The 13,692-nt window shown below is 55.2% G+C and overlaps 2 protein-coding genes across 2 annotated transcripts; both read right to left on the bottom strand.

Annotated features, from left to right (window-relative positions):
- Positions 1-234: 234 nt before the first annotated feature.
- On the bottom strand, positions 235-868 carry DPM3 (dolichyl-phosphate mannosyltransferase subunit 3, regulatory). Its single transcript, XM_036442840.2, has 2 exons — positions 748-868; positions 235-574 (listed from the first exon to the last, which is right to left on the bottom strand). Exon 2 carries the CDS (start codon positions 567-569, stop codon positions 297-299), a length of 273 nt encoding a protein of 90 aa, XP_036298733.1. The 5' UTR covers positions 570-574; positions 748-868; the 3' UTR covers positions 235-296.
- An 8,020-nt stretch (positions 869-8,888) lies between these two features.
- KRTCAP2 (keratinocyte associated protein 2) lies at positions 8,889-13,291 on the bottom strand. Its single transcript, XM_036442838.2, has 5 exons — positions 13,145-13,291; positions 12,651-12,805; positions 12,438-12,501; positions 9,271-9,337; positions 8,889-9,039 (listed from the first exon to the last, which is right to left on the bottom strand). Exons 1-5 carry the CDS (start codon positions 13,224-13,226, stop codon positions 8,919-8,921), a joined length of 489 nt encoding a protein of 162 aa, XP_036298731.1. The 5' UTR covers positions 13,227-13,291; the 3' UTR covers positions 8,889-8,918.
- Between the last annotated feature and the right edge of the window lie 401 nt (positions 13,292-13,692).

Here is a 13,692-nt window from a genome sequence, read left to right as displayed (position 1 = left end):
AAAAATGTAAGTTAGACTTCAAGAAGTACTTCCTGACAGGGTGAAAAGGACCAGAAAAGTAAAACACTTCCATCCTGAGAGATCTTGAGAAGGGGTCTTTGCCTCCTTTGGAGCAAAAAGGAGGAACACCAGCAGAATGCAAAGGTAAAAGCTTGGATGACCTCACTTAAGATGGCTTGTCTGCCTCCCAGTTGGTACACACACAACCCCCCATTCCCATTCTCCATACTGAACAGAAAGTAAACTTGCTCTTTAATGGGGGGTGGGCGGGAGGGGCTGTCGGGTAAAAAGGAGAGTCAGAAGCGCATCCCCCTGCGCGATAAGTCGGCTCTGGCCTCCTGGATCTGGCTCTGCAGCTCGCGGGCGGCGTCCTCGCAGTCGTGGAAAGTGGCCACGCGGTAGCCCACCGTGGCCAGGGCAAAGCAGCCGGCGGACACCAGCACGTAGGCGGGCAGTGGCCACAGGACCTCCCGGCAGGAAGGAGGCAGGTCCAGGGCCCCCAAGGTCAGGGCCGCCCAGGCGGAGCCCAGGAGCGCCAGTGCCCAGAGCCACTGTGCTAACTTCGTCATGGTGGCTGCAGGAAGAGCAAGCGGAGCTCGGCATCTTTCCACCTCGCGACCCCCGCCTCGTCGGCGCCCCCCCTGTGCTTCTCCCCCTGCAGGCCCCTCCATCTCAGCTCCCCAGGGCCCCTTCGCCCTGGCTCTCACCCCCCTCGCCCTCTCCATTCTGCCCGCACCCCACTCGTACCTCTCGGCCGGCTCTTCCCGGTTCCATGCGGGTCTGACGTCAGCGTACGGAACCCACCCCGCGCTCGCGCTCGGCCGTTGCGCGGCCTTCTGGGAGTTGTAGTCCTCGAGGCGGCTCCTGGAAGGCTTTTGGCCAATGTCTTTCCCTCCTGAGTTAGAGCTGGCTGCTCCCGAAACTGTGACTTGGGTCCCAAGGGCTTCGATGCTGCTTCTCTCCCTCAGGGCCCCGCTGCAAGCTGGTGTGGGCCTTGCAGAAAGCCTGAGGCCATTGTACGCCTGAAATCTGTATAATTTTATTAACCAGTGCCACCCCAATACATTCAATAAAAAGGAAAAAAAGGAAAAGAAAGCCCGAGGCCACCCTTAAACCTTGCAATATCATTCTTAAACTTCACCTGTACATACAAATCCCATTCGTTCGTGCATTTATTCTTTCATTCATTCGAAAGCTTCTTGAGCGCTATGATAAACTTTGGAGAAACAGAGAAATCAAGACATATGGCCCCTCCTCCTGGGGTGGAAGGGGCGGGCAAGGAGAGTCAGGCAAAATGGATGCATTGACAAGTAATCATGATGCTTTGAGATAGGTGTTAGAACACAGGTTGTCTTTTTTTTTTTTTTTTTTTTTTTTTTTTTTTTTTTTTGAGAGAGAGAGAGAGGAGAGAGATTTTTTTCATTCCAGATATTTATGCATTCAGTAGTTGCTTCCTGTGTGTGCCCAGACCAGAGATGAACCCACAACCTGGGCACATGGGATCATGCTCTAACCAACTGAGCTACCAGGCCAGGGCAAGGTTGTCCTATTTTTTAAAAAGAAACGCAGGGAAGGAACCAGTATAGCTTGAAGCCAGGGGGGAAAGTGTCCAGGAAGGTGTCTTTAAGGGAAAAGAGTGTGGGACGGAGGAATTATGAGAGCAGGGGTATACATCTTTCAGAGAGGATGGGGGATGAATCCCTAATAGGTATATTGAAACCCAAGTAAAAGGTCAGGCAGATATCAACTTTAGGGGAAATAAAGAACTATAAAAGGAAAGAAAGAGAATGTAAGTTAGACTGATACAGGTCCTGCTTTCAGCGCAGGTCAAGGGCTAGGCATCAACGTTGCAGACCCAGAAATTCTATTTTGTTCACCCCCAGTAGATCCGATGGAGAAAGTGTGCCACTCCCCATAAAATTTGGGGGTAAAAACACAATGAGAAGGGGCTACAACACCTAAAGACAGATCATAAATTATAACGTTGTAATAATAATCAGCAGAAGAAAAAGCATTCGTCGAGGGGTCATGCTTCATGTTCACAACCTGCTGCCGTCGATGCTTTCATATCCCCATTCGGAGCGAGGAAGAACGGAGAGACAGTGCAGGGTAAGTAACTGCCTGAGGTCACGCACACAGTCAGCAGCTGGTGTTCCATCAGCTCAAAGCTATGCGCTTAGTAATTTTGCCTCCTGGGTCTGCCCGGGAACAGGCAGATAGGGATCACAGCAGCGGCTGGTGTTCCCTGATGGGTCGCTCTGTGCCAGGCTCTGTAATGAGTGCTTTGTGTGCATTATCTCCTCCCATCTCCACAGCCATGGCATGAAGCAGTGTTTGTATCGTCTACATTCACAAGTGCGGGAACGGAGGCACGCCCCAAACAATCTGACATCAGAGCCTGCAAAGTTTGCCACCACAATATCATCCCTCCCTCCCGAGATCAATGGAACAGAGTAAAAAGTGGGGGGAAAAAAATAGATCAAACATACACCAGTTTATCAGATGATAGACATGGCATCGAGTGTAAATGAGGAAAGAGGAATTGCTTAAAAACCATTTGCAACTAGCTTACCATTTGAAAAAGGAAATGAAGTTAGAATTCAACCTCACACCTGGACCAAAATTAATTCCCAGGGCATTAAAAAAAAATCAATATAAGTGAAACCCTGTATCTGCCACGAGAAAATGTGGAGGCCTATTTCTCCAATGTTTAGCTCCAGCATCTGTCTTGGTCACCATCTTTCTCCTCTGAGCACCCATTACCTCTCTTATAGATGTTGAGCTATAGTGTGTGTCTGCGTGTGTGTGTGTCTGTGTGTGTGTGTTTAAATATATATTTTTATTGATTTCAGAGAGGGAAGGAGAGGGAGAGACAGAGAGAGAATCATGGATCAGCTGCCTCTTGCACGCCCCACACTAGGGATCAAGCCCACAACCCGGGCACGTGCCCTGACTGGGAATCAAACTGTGACCTCTTGGTTCATAGGTCAACGCTCAACCACTGAGCCAGGTCAACCGGGCAAGCTGTAGGTATTTTGCTTCCCTGCTCAGTCTACCCAAGACCATGTATCTCCAGGAACAAGCACAGTGCGGGAAACCCAGCAAGCCTGCTATAATGTAAGACGAGGGACAGAGGGAAGGACAGGTTAGCATCTGATGGTCTCCTGGGAAACTGGCCCAGCTTTCCTGGTCCCAGGAAATGTGTCTACCCCAGAAACCACCATCTGCCAGCCACGCGGATGGCACTGCACAAAGCCAGCAGGTCCTGATGGTCCAGCTCCCTGCCGGTCTTCCTGCAGACTGTCACCTTCTGCTGCCACAGACATGTGGTAGTTCCAGTAGGAGAGGTGGCACCGCTTGGGGGTTAAATTGGGGGCTTTTGGAGCCCAGCTGCACGGAGCTTGGGTCCGGGCTCTTTCCTTTCCTTAGCTGTGATCTTGGGCAAGTAACCTAACGTCCCTAAGCCTCAGTTTTCTCAGCTGTACAATGGAATCATTCACTGATCCTCCCTCCCATCATTCCCAAACCGTCTTCTGAGCTAAGTTACTTCTACAGCTGGATAAGCTGTTTGTTGGCCTTTTCTGTTCTTGCAAGCTTTGGTTTCAGAGGGCGGCAACTTCCCAACCTGGGAGCCTTCGTGCTGAAGGGCACGGAAGGGGGGAACGTGCACAACGGCACAGGAAGCGGAGGACGGGCTGCCCGGAGGGAAGGCTGCACAGGGGCCCTGACACCAGCGTTGTACGGGAAGATGAGTAAGATTGTTCAAGTGGGGCAGAGGCATTGACGCCACGAGGAAGTCCGAACAAAGGTGCGGGGCTGGGAATCCACGCGAACAATCCTCTGTGGCTTTTCCTGGGACAAAGGCAGCTTCCCGGGGGAGCGGCAGGAGAAGAGGCTGGAAAGCTGGCCAGGCTATGGAAGACCCCTCAAAACTATCTGTGTGGGCCCAACCGGTGTGGCTCAGTGGTTGAGCATCGACCTATGAACCCGGAGGTCACAGTTCAATTCCCGGTCAGGGCACATGGCTGGGTTATGGGCTCAATCCCCAGTGCGGGGCGTGCAGGAGGCAGCCTACCAGTGATTCTCCTTGTTGATGTTTCTCTCTCTCCCTGTCCATTCCTTTCTGAAATCAATAAAACTTTTTTGTCTTGAAAGCATTGTGTTGGGGGGCAGGTTGGTCCCTCAGGTCAGCAACTCACACCGTAGAGGAGAGGGTGACCCCACATGTGCCTGTATGTCAGTGCCGTATGTCATGTAGAGCTTTCGGTGTGCCCACCGGTGCCACGGTGATTACTGGTTCCTGGCAAATTCCCAGGAGTCAGATTGTGTTACTCCATCGCTGGCCTGAGGGCACCCAGTTCCCCTGGGGAGACGGGAAGAACACACTCGTGACCAGCAAGTACGCGTACAGAATCACACCGGCGTTAGGAGTTAGCGGAGGTCGGAGGTCCTGCAGCTGATCGGAGAGGCGGCTGGGTGAGCCAGAGGCCTCCGGGACAAGAAGGGGGCCCGAGGGAAGAGGGACGGAACAGCCAGCGGTGAGAGGAACGCTGGATGGTTCTGGCGAGTCAGCAATTTGGGATGGAGGCAGGATGGAAGAGGAGTTTCAGCGAAGAGCTCAGAGTGGGACAGGGGTGTGTTGCGAACGGGGTTCTTGTTGCTTCTTTCACCAAATACGTATCGAGCACCTGCCAGACATCAAGCAGCGTTCTAGTGAACGAAGCAGACAAATTCCCTGCCTTCCATGAAGGGGTGGGAGACAGGGAAGAAACAACGGCCCAGCTCGCAGGCCAGCGTGACTGTTGTTGAGCTTCAGCCCACGAACCAGGTCCCAGTCTGACTCCGATCAGAGCACAGGCCTTGATCCCCAGGAGGCAGCCGGTCCATGATCCTCTCTCAGCATTGATATTTCTCTCACTCTCTCTCCCCCCCTCTCTCTTCCTCAGTGAAATCAATAAAATGTATATTTTTTAAAAGAAAAAGAAACAATCAAGTAAATAGCTAATATAAAAAGAAATGGGAAGTAGTATGAAGAAAAAGATAGCCAGGCAAGGGATTTAACAGGATGACAGAGTATGGTATTTTATATAGCACAGTCCCAACGGCCCCACTGAGGAGGAGACATCTGCAAGGAAATCTGAATGCAGGGAAGGAGGGAGAAGTGTCCAAAGGCTTCCTGCTGCTGGGTTTCCTCTCGCTCTGGGGGGTCAGGCTTCCACGGATTCGATAAGGCCCAGCCCGTGGTGGAGGGCCGTATGTTTTGTTCACTAACAAACATCCTCACGCCAAAACCGGTGTGGCTCAGTGGATAGAGCGTCAGCCTGCGGACTGAAGGGTCCCAGGTTCGATTCCGATCAAGGGCATGTACCTCGGTTGTGGGCACATCCCCAGTGGGGGGTGTGCAGGAGGCAGCTGATCGATGTTTCTCTTTCATTGATGTTTCTAACTCTCTGTCCCTCTCCCTTCCTCTCTGTAAAAAAATCAATAAAATATATATTTTTAAAAATAAAAAAAAGTCCGCACAGAAACAGCCAGAATAACATTTGACCAAATATCTGGGCACCATGGCCCAGCCAAGTTGAGACATAAAATCAGCCATCACATGGATATGAAGAGCAGTAAGATTGATGTGAGTGTTGGAGCTGAGAATATCGGTAAAGCACTGAGTTCACAGACTGACAAGTGGTAAATGTTCAGTTAAAGGTGTCGTTGTTGTCATCACACAGAGAACAGTAACATTTGTCGCCCCGGCTGGTGTGGCTCAGTTGGTTGAGCGTTGCCTCATGCGCCAAGAGGCTGCAGGTTCAATCCCCGGTCAGGCCACATACAAGAAACAACCAATGAATGTACAAGTAAGGGGAACAATGAATTGATGTTTCTCTCTCTGGCTCTAAAAATCAATCAATAAAAAATTTAAAAATGAAGTGAATCCGGAGCCTCAGTTGCTGAGGGGAGCTCTCTGGATCTGTGGGGGCCTGGATCAGGGAGCAGTTGCTGAGAACTGTGGGCCCAGGCAGGAGAGTTAGAAGGAAGGGTGCCAGCCTCCCCCTCCGCTCACATCCCCCCACCCCGCACAGGGGAGCTCTCCATGGGCCGTAGGGCAGCAGGTGATGGGGGCCTAATTCCAGGGCCAAAGGGGCTCTCCCGGCCTCTACAGGGACTCAGCCGACAGCAGCACAGGCAGCCTCTGCTGGCGGCCTGCTGTCTGCGGTCAGCGGCCGCTGGCATCTGGGACCTTGGCGCTGCCCCCTGAGGAACTTCGTCTGCCAGGAGGGGGGCAAAGAAACCTATCTGAAGTGGAGCAACCAAAGAGCCACCAGCCTCCTGCGTAATGGGAGGCAAGGCTTGTTTGTTTAGGAGGCAGCCTGTGGGTGACCCCAAGTCAAGGGTTGTGCTCGGGGCGGGCCAGCCTGGATCCCGGGGGCAGGGCCGCCCGGTTCCCACAGTGCCCAGGCCTGCTGGGCTCACAATGAATTCAGGGCTCGCTTTTGCCGGAACCTTTCCCCTTTGTATCTGTCTCCGCGTCTCTCAGCATCTCTGTCTCCAACAGGCTCTGTTCGCCTGTTTCCCGACATCCTTCCCAATCTCCCGGGAGCGGAGCCGGGGACGGGCGGGAGGAGGGCAGTGGGAACGAGACTGCGTCCTGTTCTCACCAAGGACAATGAGGGCCGGAAAGGGCTGGCCTGAGTCTCAGCGCCACCGCTCCGCCCTGACCCTGTGGCGTGCCCTGCCTGCCAGGGGCTCCCTCACGCCAGCGCCAGTCCAAGGGGAGCCGCCTCTGTGGGTGGGAGCCTTCTTGCCCTCTCTGGATTCACATGCCTTCTTGGTGGTGGTATCGCCTCCGGTCGGTCGAAGGAGGGTCCTATTGGGCCGGCCGGTCTCCCCTTCACACCCCTCCCCCTGTATTATTTACTCCCGTTTCCGGGAGCAGGCCTGGGTGTCGGGGCCTCATGTGAGGGAGCAGGAGCAGGAGGAAACATCTGGCTTCCCTCTGCCCTCCAGGGGCGGGACCACCGCCCTCTCCCTCTCAGGCCTGCAGCCTGGGGGGTGGGAGGGCAGAGCCCCGGAGTCCAGGGGCCAAAGGTTAGCACCTCTGCCCTTCTCGCCTGCAGGCCTCCCGCCCCCGTACCCCCGTACGTAATGATGGTGATGGCGGCTAGATACCCTTGCCGGGCTAATTGGCAGGTCAGGTGCAGGCAGCCTGCAACTAGGACACCGGAGATAGCTGGGTGGCGGCCGAGGTTGGCGCCAACTGCCTTGTAAATGCGTTCCCCGGGGAAGGGGTGTTATTTCTGGGCCACCTGCTTCCCCGGGGCCTAGGCTGTGGGTGCCCTGGCACCTGCTCTCCAGCCCCCCCTGCCCCCCGCCCCCGCCCCCAGCCTGGCCCCTCCCAGCTCTCATCTTGGGAGGCAAGATGCCATCAGGCGGCCGGATACTCCCAGCTGTCTGTGCCCACTGGCCTGGGGCCTGGCCCTCTGCCCACTGCCCCACCCCAGGGCAGGACAGTCAGCGTTTGAGAGTGGGACCCAATGCGACCCAGCCTCCTGGTAGGTGCAGGGCCCACACTGCAACCCCCAACCACCACCAGGTGAGCAGCAGCCTAGACGCCATTCCCTCAGGGTGGCTCTCATCCCCACTGAAGTCTCTGCCGGGGCTTCCAGCCTCCGAGCAAGGGCTCAGCCAGCCCTCCTGAGTGAGCTAGCCTTTCTGGGGCCTCCACGGGAAGCCAGGCAGCAACCCGCCCAGCCCTCAGGGCGGGCTGGCAAGGGGCATTGTTGCTAGTCTCCAGGAGACGTGAGCTCATGGCGCCCTCTGCAGGCGTCCTGGGTAAACTGCATGGCACTCCGTCAGCAGAGGGCCTGGAACAAGGGTTTGGGATTCCAGCCACAAACGGGAGTAGGGGGGTTGGGTGGGCCTCTAGCTGGAGAAGGGGAGGTTGGGGGAGGGGGTGGCTCTGATCCTGACCAATTCAGACTCACTCCTTCATCTTCACTGGGCCTCCTCCGTCATGCACATGCCATGCTCAGGGTTTTATGCTCCAGAGGGCAGGTGCTTTCACCAACGCGCCTGTCTTTACTGCCCGTTATCAGGCACCGCGGAGAACACAGTGTGACCGAGGCACTGTGTGCACCCGAAGCCACACCGCCCGGGGGTGGCCCCGCCCGCGGACAGCTCTGGACAAGGCGGCCCTCCCGGCAGAGCAGACCCTGGAGCCCAGAACCTTCGTTTCTCTTCTGTCCCCGGGCTCCACGGTGGACGGGGCAGCCTGGCCCCCATCGTTCCTCACCCTCCGCTGAACATCAGGAGGCTCCTAATCTCCTGGCTACTAAACAGAGGAGAAAAACGAGGGCACCAGAACCAAGGTTGTTTTTGTTAATCCTCACCCGAGGATCTTTTCCCATTGATTTCTAGAGAGTGGAGGAAGAGGGAGAGAAAGACCCATGTGAGAGACACACTGATGGGCTACCTCCTGCACACACCCCACCAGGGCCGGGAACCTGCAACCAAGGTACATGCCCTTGACCAGAACCGAACCCGTGACCCTTCAGTCCGAGGGCCTAGCTCTACCCACTGAGCCGGACCGGCCAGGCTCCTCCAGTTCTGACAGGCCTCCCTGCACTGCAGCCTTTAGCCCTCCTCTCAGAGGGCAGGCCTGCAGACCCCTGGTGCATTTCCCTCCGCAATGAGACACAGCACATGCCACTCCAGGGCCTGGCAAAGCACCGGGCACTGCTGGCACTCTACAGAACCTGGCAAAACACACCCGAGTGGAAGAAAAGCCGCACCCTCCTCAAGGCCTGAGACAACAGGTGCCCACGTGTCCTATCGTCCCGCACACCCACGCAGCATTGGCAAGAGGGGGCCGCAGTGCACCACACGCACAGAGCTACAAACAACCGACTTTATTGGGGTCAGGGTCAGTTTCTCTTTTTGCTCTTGCCCGTGACCTTGGCCGGCGTGAGCACGGGCGTTGTTGCCTGGTACAGGGTGGAGGAGATCTTGTTGATGTAGTACAGACCCACCATGGAGAAGATGAAGCTGAGGGCGGAGACAGAGGTCCCGGCATCAGTGGGCCTGCTGCCGGCCTGGGGCCTCCCGGGACAGACACCAGCATCCGGAGAACAGCCCCGGCTCAGGGTTTAGAACGTGGGGAAGGGGGAAAGGGAGGAGAGAGGGGGAGCGGGTATGGGGAAGGATGGAACCATCAGAGGAGGGTCCAGGCCCAAAGGACAGGAGGCTGTACCCCTTACCCAGCGGTCAGACACTTACCAGGTGGTGACACAGACGCGATGGATGAGGCCAGATGCAAAAAGAGCCAACAGGAGGCAGAAGAGAACTGGGGAGGGAGAGAGCACACGGGGGTAAATGGAAATACCAGCATTCATACGTCTAGGGCCGTGGTCAGCAAACTGCAGCTCGCGAGCCACATGCGGCTCTTTGGCCCCTTGAGTGTGGCTCTTCCACGAAGTACCATGGCCTGGGAAAGTCCATTTTGAAGAATTGGCGTTAGAAGTTTAAGTTTGAAAAATCTGACTCTCAAAAGGAATTCCGATCGTTGTCTTGTTGATACTTGACTCCGTTGACTAATGGGTCTGCAGACCACTGGACTAGGGGAAGTCTGGGCCTTCCGAATCTGGGAGCCTGGCCTCCTGACGCCCAGGACACGGAGGCAGACGCATGCTCAGCCCTGCTCGGCCCCAGCTATCACCCAACGTCCCTCTCCTGGCTGCCTGCCAGGGAAAAGCAGCGGTGATAACAGGGTCTGAAGGGCAAGGCGAGCTCCCTCTGGGAAGAGGGTCAAGGCCTTCCCACAGAAGCCAGCCAATGGGGATCAACTCGCTAAACCGGACACGGGATGGAGGGCAGGGTTTGGACACACCGTGAGGCAGGGAGGGCCTGAGGCTATCTAGAGAAGGACTGGAAAGAAAGGGGGGGTGGGGAGGCGGAAAGCAAGGGCAAACCCCACCTGCCCGGTGGGAAGAGCAGGGCAGGCAAAGAGGGACAGGAACCCTGCCCCACAAGGTTTCTTTCAAGTAAATGAAGACAATTCACGCGGAAACAAAGCCCAGGGAGGAGTCCGGGGCTGCTGGCCGGAAGGAGCTCTCGCTTGCAACCGGGCTCGATGGAGCAAGACCTGGAGGAGGGCTTCACACAGGACAGCATTTGCTGCCAATTTTTCAAAAACACTTATCCTAGCTAATAAAAGAGTCATATGCAGATTGACCATCACTCCAACACACAACAGCTGCCCCCATGTGGTCAAAGATCTGCCCCCATGTGGACCCAAGATGGCCACTACAAGATGGCCAGCAGGGGAGGACAGCTGGGAGGCATCAGGCCTGCAAAGGAGGGCAGTTGAGAGGGAACAGGCCTGCAAGGAAGGGCAGTTGGAGGTGATCAACTCTGCAGGGGAGGGCAATTAGGGGTGACCAGGCCGGCAGAGGAGGGAAGTTGGGGGCAAACAAGCCGGCAGGGAGCAGTTAGACATCAATCAGGCTGGCATGGGAGTGGTTAGGGGGTGATCAGGCTGGCAGGCAGAAGCAGTTAGGGGCAATCAGGAAGGCAGGCAGGTGAACAGTTGGGAGCCAGCAGTCCTGGATTGTGAGAGGGATGTCCGATTGCCAGTTTAAACAGAGGGGTCCCAGATTGGAGAGGGTGCAGGCTGGGCTAAGAGACAACCCCCACCTTGCACAAATTTTGTGCAACAGGCCTCTAGTAAGATATATTACTTTTCTGACCACAGTATAGCGGTTTTTAAAGCTCCTTAAATAAATCTGCTTATCAGTTGATAAGAGCGTCCTCCAGATTTGCCAAGGTCTGGACACGGTCAGGGCACATACCGGAACCAACCAGTGAATGCATAAGTTAGTGGAACAACAAATCAGTGTTTCTCTCTCTCCTTCCCTGTCTCTCTAAAATCAACAAATAAATTTTAAGTAAAATTAATCTGCCTTCCCATCTATGGTCTGGTTCCAACTTTGAAGGTTGTCCTGATTTCTTGGAAACCCATCAATCAAGGATTTATTCTCCTGAGCACTGGCAGGCACTGTCTGGTCCATTTCCCTCGTTAAAACACTGATGGTTCGCCCGGCCAGGTGTGGCTCCGTGGTTGAGCATCCTTCCATGAACCAGGAGGTCATGGTTCCAGCACAGTGGGGGGCTCTCAGAGGGCAGCCCATGGATAATTCTTTCTCATCGTTATTTCTCTCTCTCCCTTCCTCTCTCCGAAATCAATGAAAATATATATATTTTTAAAGTTGGAGTTCCTTTTTTATTTTTTAAAATTCATTTCAGAGAGGAAGGGAGAGGGAGAGATAGAAACATCACTGATGAGAAACACTGATCAGCTGCTTCCTGCACAACCTCTATTGGGGATCAAGCCGGCAGCCTTGGCATGTGCCCTGATGGGGAATCGAACCTCAGTGCGGAGCCACACTGGCCAGGCGACTGGGAGTTCTTTTAAAAAGAACTGGCTCAATCTTTTCATCTTTAATTACTTTTCGAAGAGTTCACCGAACTATAATATGAGTCTGGGGTTTTCCTTTCATCAAGAAGTTCTCCTGCAAAACAAAAGTTCTCCTGCGGGAAGGTGTGAGTAGCCATATTTCTCTGTCACCTGGTCCACCGGGACCACTGAGGACCAACACAGCCAGGGGACAAGCAGCAGGCAGCCGGCCCCAGCGAGGGCATCAGGGAGGGGTGGTGAGAAGGGAACCCCCTTCTCACCCCTGCCCCTGCCCCTACCCCTGCCCCACTGCCTCTGTGCTGCCACAGAAAGGGACTAGGTCCCTGTGGGCAATTTCCCAGCATGCAGCATTCTTGGTGTGATCTGGCCTTGATACCTAATTTGCTTTATGAACTTAATACTCCATGAATAACTAAATCACATCAAATCCCAATTTCACGAGCAGTAAAACAAGGGTCATTTCAAACAGGGAACCATCTAAAAGTTATTCTAATTGGGTCAGGATTCCAGCTCATATAGAAACTTGCTGTGTCTAATACTTAGGCTCTTCACCATCATCTCAAATGGAATTCACTGGCATTGAGTCCATTTCACGTCAGATCCGCTCAATGAACATGGTCCTTCCCGCTGCTGCTTCTGGTGGGAACAAGGAACGCCTCTCTTCCCCCCCCCCCCCCCCATGGATGGATGTAAAAACGGGTGCAAACTTGCCTGTTCCCCTCAGACATTCCCTGGGAACTAGCCATAAGGCAACCGAGGTTCTCCCTTTCGGAGGCCTTCTTTTCCAGCTCCAATCTCAGGAGCTAGCTAAGGTGCTGGATCCAAAGGTGTGATCTGTCTCCACACAGCCTTGCTCACCTACTTCCTTCTCCGCAACAACCATTACCTTCTAAGCACCTTGGAAATTCAGGTGGGGGGGGGGGGATGTTGAAGAGAGAGTTCAAATTCTCAAGCCCCAATTTGTACTTACTCTCAGGGAAGATCTTTGCTTGGAATCCTTTGCCAAAGACAAGATTCTCCAGATTATTAAAGGCCTGGGTTGAGGGAATTAAGGAGCAGGGCAGAGCCGGGTGAGAAATGGGGGTGGCACCAGCCTGCGTGGCCCGCCACCCTTTCCTCCCCTCCAACCCCACAGCCCCCCCATCCCACCCCCCCATCACCCCCCTCCACCGCAGGAGGATACAGTGAGGGAGAAGACGAAAAGGCCGGAGCCCAGCAGGCCCCCCTGGATGGTGAGCCACTCGGTGGAGGCCAGCTGGCGGCTGTACATCTGCATCCCAGCGAAGAGCAGCAGAGACAGGAGGGAGGACAGCGCCAGCGACGTGCCAGTGCCCACCACTGCAGCGCCGGAGAGAGGACACGCGGAGTCCGGCCCGGCCCCGCCTCCGGGAGCCGCAGGCCGACGTGGCAGGTCCCGGAGCTCGAGGACCCGACCGCGTCCACGCACCCCCCCACCCCGGCTCGCAGCCATGCTCCCCAACGCCCCTCACTGCACCGCGCCCCCCGGAAATAGCTCAGCCCCGAGCGCCCGGCACCGAGTGCCCGAGCCCCGTGCAACCTGGCCCGCCCCCTGGGACACGGGACACGTCAGCTCTGCGGGGAGCGGACCAGGAAAGCGGGTCCTTCCCAACCCTGACCCCAACTAGCTTGCCCGGGGTATCCCGCCGCCCCAATTACCCATCACGCCCCCCGGTGGGTCCAATAGATGCCTCCGGACGAGAAAGACGGGAGATGAACGGGCGCTGCTGCCTGTGCGCATGCGCCAGCTCCCAGCGCGACGAGCTTTCCCCACGTCTTCCTCTCGGTCCCCCGCGGGGCCTGACGCGGCGCCCTCTCGCGGTAGGGAGGAAGCATTGCGTCAAAGAGCATCTGGCCACCGCCCTAGTCCTCCGCCCTCACCCGCAGCCCGGACAGCCGCTGCCTCTAACGCGAGCTGCGCTTAACTCTTTAAAACGACCCCTCACCTGCCCACCTCGGTCTTCTTTGCCGTTTGCGTCACCTCTAATGCCCGTTCCTCCAACCTCCCTCCTCCATGAGCATCGCCTCAACATCTCTGTAGACGCTTTTTAAAAAATGTATTGGGATCACATTGGTTCATATGATTATATGGGTTTCAAGTGTACATTTCTTTTTTTTCTCATTAGAAAAATGAGATTTTCAATGATTTTTTAAAAAGAAAGATAGAGGAAGGGAGAGGGAGCTAGAGAGAGAGAGAAGCATTGATT

Source organism: Pipistrellus kuhlii, unplaced genomic scaffold (genome assembly GCF_014108245.1).
Source record: "Pipistrellus kuhlii isolate mPipKuh1 unplaced genomic scaffold, mPipKuh1.p scaffold_m20_p_18, whole genome shotgun sequence".
NCBI classification, from domain to species: Eukaryota; Metazoa; Chordata; class Mammalia; order Chiroptera; family Vespertilionidae; genus Pipistrellus; species Pipistrellus kuhlii.
The sequence above is the reverse complement of the archived record's forward strand: the minus strand, read 5'-3'. Positions and strand labels throughout refer to the sequence as shown.

Excerpts from the sequence above, each read along its gene's own strand:
- KRTCAP2 (XM_036442838.2), bottom strand. The coding sequence starts at position 13,226 with ATGCGCACAGGCAGCAGCGCCCGTTCATCTCCCGTCTTTCTCGTCCGG. Across the intron at positions 12,806-13,144 it reads CCCACCGGGGGGCGTGATGG|TGGTGGGCACTGGCACGTCG; the intron begins GTAATTGGGGCG and ends CCGGCGCTGCAG. Across the intron at positions 9,040-9,270 it reads CGCGTCTGTGTCACCACCTG|CTTCATCTTCTCCATGGTGG; the intron begins GTAAGTGTCTGA and ends CTCCGCCCTCAG.
- DPM3 (XM_036442840.2), bottom strand. The coding sequence starts at position 569 with ATGACGAAGTTAGCACAGTGGCTCTGGGCACTGGCGCTCCTGGGCTCC.